The sequence below is a fragment of the Lytechinus variegatus genome, chromosome 1 (genome assembly GCF_018143015.1).
Source record: "Lytechinus variegatus isolate NC3 chromosome 1, Lvar_3.0, whole genome shotgun sequence".
NCBI classification, from domain to species: Eukaryota; Metazoa; Echinodermata; class Echinoidea; order Temnopleuroida; family Toxopneustidae; genus Lytechinus; species Lytechinus variegatus.
The window spans coordinates 66,372,168-66,389,342 of record NC_054740.1 but is presented as its reverse complement, the minus strand read 5'-3'; the positions used below and the strand labels follow the sequence as shown (position 1 = coordinate 66,389,342).

At 35.7% G+C, this 17,175-nt stretch overlaps 1 protein-coding gene across 2 annotated transcripts in view; it reads left to right on the top strand.

Annotated features, from left to right (window-relative positions):
- The window catches only part of LOC121420241 (rho GTPase-activating protein 18-like), a 122,304-nt gene extending 107,293 nt beyond the window's left edge, over nucleotides 1–15,011 (top strand). The window contains exons 10-15 of one of the 2 annotated variants that reach the window (XM_041614821.1): nucleotides 6,893–7,102; nucleotides 7,678–7,752; nucleotides 9,569–9,619; nucleotides 11,628–11,827; nucleotides 12,915–12,997; nucleotides 14,075–15,011. In XM_041614821.1, the coding sequence (XP_041470755.1) occupies nucleotides 6,893–7,102; nucleotides 7,678–7,752; nucleotides 9,569–9,619; nucleotides 11,628–11,827; nucleotides 12,915–12,997; nucleotides 14,075–14,166 (711 nt within the window). In that variant the 3' untranslated portion in view covers nucleotides 14,167–15,011. The remainder of the gene's footprint in view (nucleotides 1–6,892; nucleotides 7,103–7,677; nucleotides 7,753–9,568; nucleotides 9,620–11,627; nucleotides 11,828–12,914; nucleotides 12,998–14,074) is intronic. The other variant, XM_041614815.1, reaches the window with a different exon arrangement.
- The last annotated feature ends 2,164 nt before the right edge of the window (nucleotides 15,012–17,175 follow it).

Here is a 17,175-nt window from a genome sequence, read left to right as displayed (position 1 = left end):
GCTCCTAAAGCAATGGCTCCGGGTTTTCTGTCATCTATGATGTACGGTTAGGGTTGCAATAGGGTTGTATTTTTAATAGGTTTTGTGTGTGGTATAGGGTAGGGTATATGACCTAGGTATGAAGTTGGTCATTCGACGAGTGCATGGAATTTATAGGAGAGCGATTGTTGCCGGAGCAAATGTCATGAAATCGCTTTAGACTCGGATCACATCTGCAATGGAGTGCCAACTCGTTCCACAAGAACAAATTTATTTCAATCATCAGATGAAAGTACTGTAATTCAGGAAATCGATTTTGTTACAAAAATGAGAAAAATTTGACAATATGAGGATACAAGAAAAGGGGTGTGTGAGTTAAACTTTTTAGGCAATTTCAGTTATTTATTTTGATTTTCAGCTGATTTTCAGCAGAATTTCAGCTTATTTCAGCATTCCTCACTCCAAAAAGTATGGGAGCTCTTTCAATCTCGGCTTTTTCATTGTGATCACTGGCACCCGTAGTACATCACTTTTGACATGAATATTTAAGAAAGTTGATACCTGTCATTCTTTAAAAGTATGGTCTAAAATACTCGCTTAGTCTGGAGATTAATCTGGGTTTAGTTATCTGGCTCCGTATCACAAAGGATAGCGATTAATCGCTATTTTGAAAGAATAATTCTGATTGGTTTCTAGTCAGTCTACTGAGTAAAATGTGCATGCAACGATGATCTTGATAGGCCATTTCATTGAGTGATTAATTGCTAACTTTTTATGGGGTACAGTGTACCACCCTGGATGATACCAGCTAGGAACTGGGATAATGATATATCTATGTAGCACCTGAAGCCATTATCCTGATCATATTAAGTAAAGCCTGTTATTACTCCTGATCTCACCTTGTTTGGCAGTTAGTGCTTCCTAGTATGATGACTGTTTACATACCGTTGATAAAATAAAATCCATTTTTAGAGAAAAAGAAGGAGATTTTATCTTGTCCTCAACGTTTATTGACAATTATGGCACCCTTGTTGAAGATGGGATGACATAAATGCATCCTATTAGGGTCAAATCTGTGGTATACTGATATGCTTTTCACACTGCGCCTTTTTTCCTTAACCCTGGGAAAAGGTGCAGCTAAGGGGGGTCTTAGCTCCACCAATTTCCAGAGGTTAAGCTCAGCTCACTTCAGTTTCACACTACGTTTTGGCAAAGTGGGCAAGCACGGTATGGTACTATCTAGCCCGCTAAAAACCAGGGTTAGCTGGCTTATTGCGGTGCTAAGAGATGTAGTGTAAGGAAAAGTGTGGCTCAGCATAAGCCAAGCAAAGAAGTCAAAATTGCATGTTAATTACCAGCTGTGTGGCAAAATTATTAATATTCTGTGCAAGGTTTAGGGATTAACCCTGGCTAAGCAAATAGTATGGGGTTAAGAAACACAGTGTGAAACCAAAAAAAAAAGATTGAATGGGGTTAAGGATAGTCCAGGGTTAAGGATAGTATGGGGTTTCAGTGTGAAATTCAGTGTGAAAAGCATATATCAGAGTTGACAGTGATCACCCCTTGATGAACTTGTTTAGATCTTGATGATAACATGAATGTTGGTGATCTGCTAGAATCTAGGCCATCCTCTGTTTTATAAAGAGCTTCGACTGATTTAGATCAGTTGTCCCTGCTATCTCTGAAGTTAGGACCTCTTACACTTGGGGCCCTGTTGATTTAAACTACCATTACTGTTTTCTCTGATCAATGAATTTTGCTATTCAGAGAGACATCTGTTCATTTTACCCTAGTAGATCAGAACAAAATACATGTAAGACCTTATCTGCCTGTACCTGTATTAATTTTCCTTTTGATTTTGCACTGTTCAGTGCACCTCCATCGATCCTCGACTTGCTTCTTCCATGTCTTTGGCCATGCCCTTCTTGAACCTCTCATCCAGAGAACTCATAAAACCTTCATGCTTATCATCCTTTCCAGTACAAGCTCTTACCGATGTAAATGTACCACCCCATTTACTTTCACCAACTGCTTTTAATTAATACTACTTGATACTATACACACAAAAAAAAAATTATGTACAAAAGAAATTTATTTTTAGCAAGCAGATTTTATTTCTTTCCTCAGATTACATTTAGTTAGGAGCTTAGTTTGTAAAGAAAGCAAGGCCATTTTGTTCAACCTATCTTTGTACTTTTCATGGTTTTAAACAATGACTCACGTCATACTCCATGGAACGCATTCAATGCATCCACATGTTTCTTTGATATCTGCCAAGTTATGATTTCCTCTCTTTTCCCCGCAAAATATGAGATCATGTTGTGGTTTCAATAAAAAATTAATAAGTCGGTGATTTCCTTGTAATGTCAGTGAATTTTGTCACGAACCCTTGAACAAATATTTGGCTTTATTTGATGGTTCCATCAAAGCTTTGTAATACTCAAGCTGCATGGTGACAAGGAAACTGATAATACACCACACCTGTTCTTGTTGGTGCAGACTTATTCGCTGCTACTTTGATAATAAGACCATGAAATATTGCCAAATTTGTCATAATATGAACCATTCTGAAAGTATGTTATGCCAACATGATACTAAGATGAGTCAGATATTTCCTAAGTTATGCCAATTTTTTGTATTTTGTCTAGTATCCAAACCTTCATCCTGGAACTAATTTTTTGCAAAATAATACGACAGAGGGACTTTTCATGAAACAACAAATCTATCTCAGCCAATCAGGTGCAAGGAGTTGTGGAGCTTTTAATAGTTGTCAATGAAACAAGATGGCACAATGAAACACTCCCCACAGCATCAAAAAATTTTGTATGTCTAATCTGGGGGGCGTTTCATCAACATTTTTGTCCGACAGGTTGTCAGTTCTGACATCTTTCCTTGATTTTGATTGGCTGAGAAGCACTGTAACTATGGTAACTGTCGGATAAAATGGGACTCGTCGGATAAAACGTCTGGCTTGTCCTTTCATGAAATGCTCCCCAGGGCTGACTGCTGTTCTTTATTTTGAATTGCTAAGAAATACACTGTTACTATGAGTATGATAGCTGCCAGATAAAATTAATTTTGGGGTATATAATTCCTTCTCTTAAAATACTCCCCAGTCCTGAGATGCCATGGCAGAGTGGTCTAAGGCAACTGAATAGACATCTGAAAGCCTTGGGTTCAATCTCCGGCCATGACACCTACATGTATGCACGTGAGCAGTGAATTTAATTAGTAGTGCTGTTTTAACCTACATTGAAATAAATAGAAATGCTATATGAATTTTTAAAAATAGTCCCCAGTGAGCTGTTGCATCAAAGATCCAATTATAAAATAAGTGTAACTGTTGGTCTTAAGCAGTCCATGTATAATATTTGCAATCAATTGTAAATATCAAGCATATCTCTTTATGTCACCCCCCTCGTAAAAAATAGATTAAAGAAATCTACAAAGATCTTCAGGTGTATCGCATGCCACTATCGATTACAATGCAAATAGTTTACATTTTTAATTGAGCACTTGACCTTAATTTCCAGAGTAGCAATTGCAACCATCTGTTTCTACCAACAAGGACTTTACACTATTAAGGATAAGGCTAAGAACCAATATGTGATGACAATGGTGAAATAAGCAGTCACGGACCTGCATGGAATACTCAGTTACACTGTGACGTAGACAGTTACATAGTACGTGATTGACCCACGTTGTACTATATATAGAAGTGTTTCTGTTAATGTTTGGCCTTGCTGCAGTAATGGGGGTCAGTTGGTGATAATCCAGTGAAACTATTCCCGATGTCATAGTGATTATCAGGTGCGGTTTCCTGCGATGGTAGAATGGACGATAGATGGTTCTTGGCCTAGATAACGACGTCAACATATAGGCTTGGTTCTAATAGCCGTGCGTGTGATGTGTTGTGAAATTACGCAAGTCAGGTGATAAGAACATTGATTGTGTTATGTATTTAGTTAATCACCTCACTGTCTGTTTGAAAAAACTGGACGGCTTGGACCTCAAATAACTTCCCCATAACCACTTATACATGTAGCTATGGAAAAGGCAAAATCACTTTCACATTCTTTCAAAATTACTTTCAAAATAGATTAGTTGATCCCTCCTCAAAAGTATATGCCTATTATGCCACTTGAATCCTGTAGAAAGCAAAGAAGAGGGTCCTTGTGTTTAATCATTTGCACATCCATTCAAAATTACCTTTGTAACAGAAGTTTGGACCTATTAGAACAGGAGGAAGAAGATAGACAACCGAGGTGTGTAGAGGAGAACAGAAACCTGAAATTCAATTGAATTTGGCTGTGTTTAACTGTTATGCAATCGACTGTATCACATTTTGAATGCTCCGCAAGTTGATATGTAATATGATAGGAGACAGAATTATGCAGACAGGTCTTTCCCCAGAGGAATTACTATGTCTCAGACAATAGCGAGATAACTAACTTGATAATTACTCCTCTTTTCACAGACTTCCATGTCGCCTTCCAACATAATTAGTTTAGTCATTTGTTACTTGGTTCATTAATGGAGCTGTTTTTATTACTTCCTATTCATTTTGATGAATATAGTGCCAAGGAGTGTCCAAAAGAGAGCTATGAGAGATTACTGCTATTGGAATTCATGTTTCTGTCATATTTATAGATCTGTGTTTACTTGTTAAATGTTGTCTTTGATTGTTTATGAATAAATTTCACTTTGAAACATCTTTGTGAAGGAAATCTGCACTATTGATAATAATTATAAAAGGCAATGTAATTCTGAAGAGGATATAGCATTTGTTTGTAGAGACATTTAAAAAAATATGTTTCTTTGGATATATTTAAAAAGATGAACAAGGGACTTTTGCTACCATTTAAAATTTTGTAGTTTAGTTTTTGTTTTATGCTGAATCTTATTTGGTTTTGTTTAAAGTACGTGTACACAAATTCTTGCATTTCATGGGTTAAATTCAAAGGAAAAGATTTATTCAGCTTCATAATGCCCAATCACTCTTCATTGACAGAGGAAGAACAAGGCATAGCTGTTATTAGATGATGCTTGATACGACCCAGAAAAAAATTAGACCAGGACATCCCCTTGTTCCAGTTCTCTGATGGACTGGAACCCAACAATGGTCAGTTTCTATCGTTGGTCAATTAAACCTGCGACCGCCCCCCTGAGGCTCGGAGAACGTCGTCTGACTCTGTACCAGGTCTGTCATTGGCTTACCTGTCGACAGAAGGAAGGGGAAAAGAGATGGATGAGCTAGATTAACCCCAAGGAAAATTATTTTGAGAAGAATGTGTCTATGCTGTGAGGAGTCAATTGATGACTTATCATATTTTATATATGTGGGTGTCACTTGTATTTATTAGACCTTGGGATTCAAGTCTTCCATGGAAAACCCTTGGCAAGCGAATGCTGCAATTTTGCACATTCATACAATAGAATTCAACACTCCAAATAATAAAAGTTTTGTCCCTTACCATTATACTGGAGAGTTTGATTAGTGGGTTTTAGTTCTTGTTTAACATCTACATACATTAGCGATGTAATATTGAAATCTGGAGTTAAGAAATACAATTGCCATGATTATCTTCCAGAATCGTTTCAGGGTGCGAAGAGTTAAGTAATATAAACCACAGCCTGACAGTTCTTTATTCCCTTAAGTATGTTGTCAGAATTGTATTCCAACTCTGCTTTTAGCCAATCAAAAGTCATGATTTCGAGGTGCTTCCAGCAGTAGCTTCCAAATTGTCAGTGATGACAATTTTTATGAAACAGGACCCTCGATACTTCATAATTTTGTACATATCCTTGGGACTAAAGTTCCTTGAAAAGTGCTACTCTCTGTGAAAAGTGCTACAATCCATGTGGAATGACGTGTAGGATCTGAGTACGGAGATCGATGTTGCAGGAAATAGTGGAATATATTGGGCCGCTCTTTTAGAAAACTTTGTCAGTCATAAACTCCCAACAAATTAACTTTTACCCATTCGAATAACAGTCTTTAATAAACCATAACAGTAGTTTGTTACTTTCCATTGATCATTAATGAAACAGGGGCCATGTCTTTTGCTCTCATTAGATTCTGTTATTGTCTTTGCAGTTTATATTGTTTATTAGTAAGTATTCTGTGTCTGAAGATGTTCTATTTGCATGGGAGTCCCAAAATTAGGTACTGATTCTGCCAAAAAAAAAAGAGAAAAAAATGGTTTCTTTCAAAAAAGTGATATACAAAAGATGGCAGAGTGGAATGTTACACCTGATCTTGACATGCTTCCACTTTTCAAAATATTTTTATCCTTTGTCTACAAAATCATAATTATCTCAGTAATTTGTTGTTGGAACAAATTAAGAATTCTATTAAGAAGCAGCATCTCATTCTGATATCTGAAGGTCACTAGATTTGGACTTGTGTAAAATTATTTGTCTTGTGGTTTAATTGGTTATTCCTTTGGTTCATTTACACACTGTAATCCTGCCACCTGAATAATAATCTCCCTTCTGCATTTTCAAGTTCTTTGTCAATCCAGTGTTTTTCCCCTCCGGGCAATCCTCATCACTTAAATATTTAAGTTTCTTTTTATTGATAATATCCTGTAGTTTTCTTTTGCTCTTTTCTTTTTACTCTCTTTTTTTAGTCTAAGCATTCTGTATGATAATATACACTATATGCATCTATGTACGGTATTTAAAGTCGATGTAAAACAATTGATATTGTAAAATGTGAGCAAAAAAAAGTGCCACACTGGAAAATAATGTGATGTTGAATCTAATTGAATTACTGTTATAAATAAATTGAGGCTCTATGAACAATGGCATTGTGACCACTCTGACGATACACTTTTATCCATCGATCGCCTTATATAAACATTTTCCATCTTTTAATGGCTTTAACCTGTCATCTTTGATCTATTTTCAGCTCTTACTCTCATACCTAAGTCGCGTGGTGAGCAACGAGTCACAGAACAAGATGTCATTGAACAACGTGGCCATGATCATGGCACCCAACCTGTTCTCTGGACGAGCCATCTCAAGGAAGAAGTCACCTGACTACTCGGAGCTTCACATAGCGGCGGGGACGTCAAACATCATGCGCATGCTTGTCAAATACCACAACATCCTGTGGGTGGTATGTAGTATTTCCGTTTTAGTATGATGGTTGGTGGCATGGTTGTATGCAGAGGCTCACAACTTTCTTGATAATTTTAAATCAGTTACGAGAGAGAATACGAACCTGCTATTACTCCTCAAATTGAAGATTTTAAAAGACTTTTCCCTCTCAAAATGTTCTTTATTTCCTGAAGAATATCAAATATGGATACAATGTATAACATTACATTAAAATAAAAATTGACATAAATGATAAGATTTCTTTAAGTTACCACTTTGCGGCTTTATGCAGTGATTTCAATTTTTTCATGGCAGTGCCAATTCAGAGAGTGTAAATGATTAATTTCAAGTTGCACAGTTTTTATTCAGGGTTGGTACAGCATATAGCACTAGAAGTGGTACATGAATCAACTTTTTTTTCAGTGCATTTTCATCTTTCTAATCGTATTGCAGTATTATTAATCATTCACTCAAATAGGTTGCAAAAATCAGGCAAATTGTGTTATTCCATTCTGATTTGGTGTCTTGGTTTATAACTTTTTATCACTACTTTATCTTTCATCTTCTTTTGCTTTCTATCTCTTCATCTACCAGGTTCCATTCAGGATGTTAGAGCAGGTGCGGAAGATGTATGAGGTTGACATGAAGAGAGCAAGAGACTCCAAATCAGTAAGAACTCCTCCTTATCACACCAATATCTTTGGGGTTTATATATTCACTTTCTCATACAAGCAGTTGGCCTATATAACCACATTGGGCTAAACTCATAGTTTATGTTTACTCGGTCTACAACCAGTAGGTCTGCTTCAAAGATCTAATACCACATGGGCTAATCCCATTTGGTCTATGCTCAATCTGGTCTGATTACCCTTTGGTATGCCATAGTCTACACAGCACTTGGTCTAATGCTTGTACAGACTAATTCTCAATTATTCCAATAATCCAATTGATCTGATTTCCACATTGTCTTTTCATATATTGTTTTTACATTGTCAAATAAAGAATTTGGTTCATAAATGGCACATTGAACCATATAGGATATTGTGTTTGACCAGGTGGGTACTAAACAATGTAGATGAAACGGGTATACAGCCTTACTGGAAATTAGACAAAATGGTAAATTAGCTTAACTGAATTTATACCAAAATGGTTGGTAGACAACCTGATGGTAAAGAAGAAGGATTAGACCATATGGGAGTAGACCGAATGGAAATATATGAAACAGGTCTGTAGACCAATCATTAATTTTTATATCTATGCATATATGTGTGTGTGCCTATACACCCATCCATGTACAAATGTATATACTGTATATATCTGTATATATACACATGGGCTTATAGTACATGTGCACTAATGGGCTGATTTGGGATTAATGCAGTGAAAATTCATAGGGGCTGTATTTAAACCATGTATATTCCATTATCTTAAAGAAGTTGAGGTTCATATAGTTCTTGAGGAATTTTGACAATTTTGGATTTTCAGATTAATTACTGAAAGAGTGTTTTTTTTTCAAGCTTTTATTTTTATTTAGGGGTAATTGTGAAGTATTGATACAAGTGGATGTATCAGTGGTATTTGACTGAAATGAGACAATTTTGATTGTTATGGTATCTCTCAATAACACATTGAACCAACATCACAAGGAAAATTATCTGCCTTTCATACTCTTCTACTTGTGATAATGTAGCACCATTTATTTTTTTTTAGAAGTGTATATTATGTGTGCGCTCTTGTAAGGTTTTGTTCCACTGCTGTGTGTGTGTCTAGCAAATATTTTATTTCTTTTCTACAATGAATGTAACAGCATGTACCCCTCCCCTTCTGTTTCCTTTTCACTTGTTTTATTTGATGTTCCTTGTGCTTCCCTACTGTCCCGTTGCTCACAGATTGAACATTGGTCAAGTGTTTTAAAAAAGAGTGACTTTATACCAGATTGATTTTTCTCCTTTTGATTTCATGAAGTGAAATATTTACAAATTTGTGTCATATTCATGCAAAAATCTGTAACTTAAAACATTTTATGTGTAGCAACCTTTAAAAACCTTTAAAAAATGTGGATCATATCGTGATGCAATACCAAGAAAGTGATTTCCTAGGCTGTATTCAGTATTTGGTTAATTGGTTAGTGGCGTTCATAATCGAGACAATTGTTAAAAGTTCTCTCTGGTCACTTGGAAGGGGTAGTTATTTTAGAATTTAAAATTATTTTAGAATTGGAATTCTTTTAAAGAACTGTATACATTAATCATATATCAGTTTATTGATTTGTGATTTTCCTTTCCCCACCCATCATAAAATACTTAAATCATGCCATCATGAATAGGTACATGGCAGATTTCCAAATCTCTTTAATTTTATACTTCATTGTTATAAGGAGTGAAGCAATATCTCCTTTCTGAACTCATCCATCCATCCATCCATCTAGACAAAAAAAGAATCTACCTTGTTCTATCTTTCCATCATGTCTCTCCCCTCTATCTAGGTCATGACGTTATTCAAGAGAAGCAAAGATAAGAGGAGTGGCATCTATGAGGTTAACAAACACACCCAAACTTTTACATGCATTGTGCATTTTAAAATGCATCCCTGCCTAACAATGCATTAAGCTCTGCAGAACCCTGGCGCAGTGCTTTGCATGTTGCCATCAAATAAAACAACTTGTCGATGATTTAACCTCAATTTTAATTTTTACGCTGCATGTTTGTGTTTGCATTACAAAGTGGATGCACTTCGATCGATCTTAAGCATGCAATGCACTTTAATTTGTCGCTACTTTTATGATTTCACTTGGCATGATATGATTTTTGTAATAATGATATTTTTTGTTGTTACTTTGTATTATTTTATTTGACAGATTTCTTCAACTTCTTTTATTAACTCTCTCATCCTTTTGATCACTTTTTCCTTCTTTATTTTGTTCACAACTTCTTCATAACGTACATGTATACTATGTCATTGTTGCTAACCCTATCTGGACAATTCCATAAAATATGTACATCCAACCCCCTATATGAGGGACCTTCATTAACTTTTTTGTCTCTGATTTTTTTCGTTCTTTCGACAGTCTGTAATGCTGTGTAATTGACCTTGACTTGGTCAGTTAGGCTTGAGAAAATTGGGGGTCGGACGTACAAAAAGGTTGATCATTTTATGGAATTGCCCATCTATGTTTTAATATTTCTTTGATCTATGTGATTCTATATGCTCATCTAAATTCATCTCGTAACATTTATGCATGACATATGAAATGAAACTCTTTATTTTCAAGCAAACCCTTGTTTTGTTAAGCTATGCTAATGGAACTGTGAACCATATCAGGTCTCACGGAATCTAAGTCCAGGTTCTAATGCTGCTAGTTCACTAGCAGCATGAAATGATAAGCAAAACTGCAAAGTATTTTGATTATTTTTGAAAAATGAGCTATGGTTGAGGAAAAGAACTATCAATGCATACAATTGTATAGGAAACACAAATGCACAGAGTCACTATTTGTATGAATGATTTTTAATAAAATCGTATGTGTTTACGTGAAGTTCATATGAAATATTGATCATTCATTTCTCCTTTTAGCCATTACTTTTCTGTCTTTTAATAAAACTAACTTCTTTCCTTTAACTTTAAGAGTACAAATAACCGATGGTATCAGTCTTGTTTTGCTCTTTGCTGTTTTTGTTTTTCTACTTTTGAGTTGCAAGTTTTTGTCAACTGAGTATTTTCCAACGGACAGGGAGCTAATTTTTACCTTGTACTTATAAAGGCATAAAAGCTTCTGAGAAAAGCCGCAGCGCCAAAATGCATTTAACCAACCAGCAATCTACTCAGCTGCATGATTTACTGTATGAGTTTTGTGAGCCAGCCAGAATGTTCATTAAAGATGCATGTTTTAACTATTTAACATCCTTTTAATGTACTTTTTTGTTTTGTAAGGTTAATTGGGATACATTTCTACTAACAAAAATATGTTTAAGGCATTTACTTTTGTAACAAGGGATTCACGTGGGAAGTTAACAATGAACACCGTCCCTCCACCCTTCTCTCTCTATATTTATCTCTCTGTTTCTCTCACTTCCCCCTCTTAAATACATTTGTTGATTCATAATTGGCTTTAATGTTACAAGAAACTTTCTATTCAAATATTAATCATAAATTACCAAAGTACTATTCTTTGAAAATTGTATTTCATGATTTCCTGATATTTTGACCATACATACATACATTTGCTCTGAAATGTTTTCGTTCATACACACGTTTCTTTTTCTGAACCTCCACCCTCCACTTCTGATTACTCATGCATATGCATTATTTATGCACTACCTCAATAATAAGTGATTGAAAAAATACAGTGAGACATTAATGTAGCCAATAGGATCAGGATTGCCAGTAAAGATGAGTATCATTCATGATAAATAACTTCACATTACACCACATAGTTCAATGAGGGGAAATCCCTGTCGTTGATTTCACAATACATGAAGTGGTCAGTATTCGTAAGCATATTTGGTTGCTCTAAAACAAAGTTTTCACCTAATGTGTTAATACAGGAGGTTGAAGAAGGTATCATTCGAATCCAGACGCCCGGTTCGGTGGAGAAGGTCCTCACGACGATACAGCTCAGCCAGAGGACCACGGCGGGAGACATCGTCGCCAAGTTCACCGAGGACACGCCCTTCACGAGTATCGAACCAGCCCCCATGAAGAGGAATAGCCTCAAGAGACGGAGTAGAAAGAAATCAATGCAGAGGTTCGTGGCAGTTGAAAAAGAGAAGAAAACATTGTTACTGGGGAAAGGATGATTTGTGCCCAAAATATGGAAAATAACCTTTTTATTAAGTGATCCCAGGGTCCTGTAACACAAAGATTTGCTATGGACATAATGGACATAGGATATGAAAGAATGCCACTGATTGGTTCCTGGTTAGTGTTTTGAACAAAGTACCCATGCAACCATAATCCTGATTGGTTAATATTATTCAACAATTGATTGCAAATCTATGTTATGGAGCCCAGAAGTTTAATGTTTTTTTTTTTTAATCTCATTTTGGAAAGAAGGAAGAATAAGAATATTCTCGATGTAGATTCTCTATATTTCCCTCCAGGGGCTCATTTGTAAAGAGAGTTCCAACTGTTGTAACATTGTCATTATGGCAATTACCATGGTAATAGGGGTCAGCAGCCAATCACAATCAAGGTTTCTTGGTAGTTACCATAGTTGTAAGTCTCTATGAAACAGGGTCCATACTAGTTTAGCACAATCAATTAGAAGTAATAAAATACAGTACCTGAGAAGCACAATTCCTGTGGTAACTGCTGGATAAAAACATCCGGCAAGTCCTCTCCTGAAATGCTTCCCAGGGGAGCATTTCATTAAAGATGTGTTTGGCGTTTTATCCCACAGTTTGTAGTGACAGTGCCTCTCGGCCAATCAGAATCAGAGAAAGTTGCTCTCGTAGACTTGTCTTTGATCTTTTAGCTGTGTTTAAAAGCAAATTTTTCTCTGTATCATTCATGGCGACTTTTACATCCAATGGCAACTTACATGGGATCACTGATTTCGATTGGCTGATTAGCATTGTCACAAGGGTAGTCACCAATGGATGGTGAAGTTACCATAATAGCAACTTTTACTTGATACAGCAAAGGTTTGCTTTTTCAACACAACTCAAATATGAAGTGCAAGTCCTCAATTCATGCATTGCTGTTTGATTCTTAGAGTTGCATATTTTCTGTAAAGAGTCCCTAGTTTTCATTTCTGCTGGGGATTTAAATTTTTTATAACATCACTAACATCACTTGATAATTTTCTCTCCCTTTGTCATTATTTCTGATAGGAATTCAAGTTATGATATGATTAGCAACATCACCTCAAGTAAAGCACCAAAGTTCTATCTATATGAAGTTGGGGGTAGCATAGGTAAGTTGAAATTTTTGTAATTCTTTTCCCACTAACGTAAAATAAAGCTATAATAATAATGATAATAATAATAACGGTAAAATTAATCCAGGGTAGCCACTTCAGTTTCCCAGGGGGCCTGCTATTATTATTACCCGGCTAAGCTAGGCTACCTATTCAGGTGCACACAGCTTTTTGAGGAATTACTTCCTGACGGTACCCATATACCTTACCTGGGTAAAGTGCAGCACACTGTGGATGAATTCCTTGCTGAAGGAAATTACGCCATGGCTGGGATTTGAACCCACAACCCTTTGTTTCAAAGTCCGGAGACTGGGCCACGATGCTCCACTATGGCCTTTACTGTACCCTCCTTCTTGCCCGTGTCTATAGATAACACAGTGGGGGTTTTAAAAATCACAGAAAAATCTTACTGGTAGCGAAACCATGAATATGACCTTTTAAGGTACCTACGAAAGTACTGAGCATGGAGTGCTGATTGTAAGTTTCTTTCATAGAGCCATATTATTTCAACCTATTGCACAGTGTGGAGGGCGCATCCTATATGACTTTCAGCACCAAAAATATGAAATTAACCAAATTGTGTGGTCATTTACCGTCAAAAATTCAATCATGATTTGAATATTCTAATTCATGCATGAAATCATAAATCATAAATATGCTCAATTTAATTAGATAAGGAGCCCCCACAATTTTTATTTGATTTGTCTGGATAATCTTTTAGAGATTCTGATGTGATGTACAGTTGTTGATATTCCCTATATGGATGCAATTTATATTTTTGTAACCATAAAAAAATATGAATTACAAATTAATGAAAGATTACTGATGATATTATTTATATTAGATTTCTTCGAATTTGGGGAGTTGAATAATCACATCCCAAGTGACATGAATTGATATGGTGAATATGTAATATTCTCCATATAATATAGAAAGTGTTTTTGTAGATATACTTGTATTGTTGAAATACAGAAAGTATCTGATTAAAATTGATTTTTGAATACTATTTAATTCTTGTATGCTGAGCAACACTTGATCCTTACTTTCACTTTCCTCTTTTTTTTTTCATAACAGGAGAGCGCTGTCTGGATCCCGAGACGAACATGATGGCGCTGGTCAGGGTGAATCCGACGGCGGAGTGGATCATCAGGTGTAGACCTACATGAGGTCGAGGAACTCTCATCAGACTCGTTTAATCTTGATTTATAAAGTCTGTGAAGGAGACTGTTGTCCATTGGGGGTTGCCGAGTCTCCCTGATAGTCAGAGAGACCCCCAGAAAATTGACAGATTTTTAAGTGGAAAAACTGCAGATTGTCAACATCTACCTGATTCATACATTGATTTCTTTCATTGGATTGTGTGTAATCGAGTAAAATCTCCCTCTTTCCTCAGTAACTTCTCTCTGAAAGGTAAATGTTAAAGCTGGCAGCTCTAAGTTTAGCCGAATACTGTGGAAGCACAGAGGAGATTGTGTTGCTTGTACCATTGTACTTTTTGTATGTGTGAGAAAGACAAAGAGTGGGAATGTTCATGGAGCTTAGATGAAGATACTACAAGAAGCGACCGTATGTAGAGATCTTCCTGTGAGGATTAATATTTTTGGTTGGTAACCAACTAACTTTGCATACCTGTCCTGCACACTTCTCGATCAGCTGCACAAGACTTTTCTTCTTTCCTGGAAGTGACTGTTCCCAGCGACACTTGCAGGTAGAACTGTACCTTGCAATGTTTCCCTGTGGACAAGCAAGCGATACTGGAAGGTAGAACTGTACCTTTCATACATCCCTGTGGACAATCTGGCAACACCGGAATGGCTTAGTGGTCCTTTGCAATACTCTCTGTGAACAAGATGGGTGGAATCAGTCAAAAGCTCGTGCAGAACTTTATGTTACCTCAACTGAATTTTGATATACCAAGTTCACTCTCTACTTAGCAAAAGTAGAGTAATCTTCAAGTAATATTGCAAGGAAAGATTATATATTGCAATCTTCATTATATGTTCTGGTGGCGAAATTGCAATTTTTCAGTAGGGCAGTTCTGATTGTATAAAAGATTGTGGTCAAATGTTGAAAGGCAATGTTTCCAAGATATTTCTTTGCATACTTTAAATAATGCCTAGAGATTGGTGTGTGAGATGACTTCTATATGGTGCAAGTTTGTCCTTTTTTTTACCAGATTTCATCCAGGCAAAGTGTCTTTATATTGTATTTTGGTATGCGAGAGATATTTGATGACAAAAATATTTATCATTAGCTACCGTATCATTAAAATGCTCAAGTTACATGCAAGAGATAGTGCAATGTATTGGAGCAGTAATTATATCAAATCTTATGTGAATAACTGATGAGAGAAAACAACATTCCTGCACAAAATATTATTAGGTCCAAATTGGCTAGAGGCTATCTTGCTTCAGCATGGTGTAAGCATTTCGATAATGAATAGAATTCATATTGCTGCACTAGGCACAATGCTTGATCTACTCCATATATTTACATACTGTTGATATTGCTTTCTGATGCCTCTGCAACAACTCTTCTTTGATGATCAACGATCGTTAAAAGTGATTCTATTTAAATTTTGAAAGAAAAGAAGCCAGTATAACAAGCAATCAGTTGTGAGATACAAGCGAACTGTGAATTGAGTATTAAAATGGAGCCAAAGTAGAATCATCATTCTCATTTGCAATGTGATACTGACAACATTATATTAGTAGGCCTCTTAGTTTATCAAATATATATACGTAAGTTAATTTTTTTTCAAACTAAAAGGTTTGATTTATACCCAGATTCAGAAATTTTGTAGCGACCAAACGTGGATTTGACATATCGTAGACCAAATAGATGTTAGTGCCATAAGCACATTCCTTCCGCAATGTATTGTTGCTTTATTCAGTGTTGTAAGTAATATGCCCAGTTTTATGGGATTTGAGATGACACTTTTAAAGGATCGAGGGTATTTGAATTCCAGTTCGTGATTTAGCCGTAAACCAGAATAGCCTGGTGGTTAAGTCGCTGCCCGGAAAGCAGTAGATGGCAGGTTCGAATCCCACTGGTTCCATTTTTTTCTGACTTATGATTTTCATTAAAAGATCGAGCATGTGATCTTAATACATAGGAGATAATGCCGAAAAATTTGTTTACAATTTTTGATGACGCTTTGGTAACAACAAAATAAAATAAATAGAAGACACAAAAATTTTCCTTTGGGAAAATGATGTAAAAATGACAATTAGTGTTATCACAAAAATCTCTGATATTTTTACAATTGTAGCTGCCATATTATAAACTGGTGGTGAAATGTTGAAAGTTATTGGGTGCCCAAAAGTAAATGTTCTTTTTTTTTGAAGTCTTTGTGGCATATTTTTCTCTCTTTTATAATGACATATCATATTGACAAAATTACTTGAAAAAGACAAATTAGCCAATACCACTTTCGATCTGTAGACTGCGTACTGTAGCAATGAATTTCCTAGAATGTTCTGGGATATGTTGCCACTCTTGACAATTACTTTCTTTCATAAATTTAGTCTGTTCATTTTCATCTTAGCTCAGAAAGATTCTATAATATGAAGGAAGAAAAATAATAAAGGGGAAAATCTATATATTTGTATTTTTTTGAGAGGAATGTGCTTTGTTAGTTTCTTCTCATTTTGATTCTTCTTTGTGTTCTCTTGCCCTTTGAAAAGTTTACAGCCTATTCATTATTTTGCAACTCTCAACAATTAATTTATTTTCCAACAGTGCTGCTTATAGTTTTTGATTTGTAATGATTTTTCTTTTTGTTAGTGTGTGATGATGGACGTGGATTGCTTATACCCATATTTGTATTTTCAATAATCTTTCTCGGATTTGTTTGTTATTCATTGTGTCGAACAATTTTTTCTTTGCAAAGGAGTGCAATTTTTTGTATGCTTTCATTAGGACGAGCAATAGGTTCACAGCAATTGATACAGTAGGTTGCAGATCCATGTTAAAATTCTGTAATTTTTTTTGGAGATATTTTATGACTGGATACCCCGGTACAGGAATTTGAAAAAAGTCCAGTTGGTTTTAAATGAGGTGCTAAGTTGTAGGTCAATGATACTACTGCTTTCATTGTTAGATACTGCAAACATATAGCTATGCAAGCATATGGCATTAACAGTTTTCTTGAATGAGAGATAAACTGCTCTTTA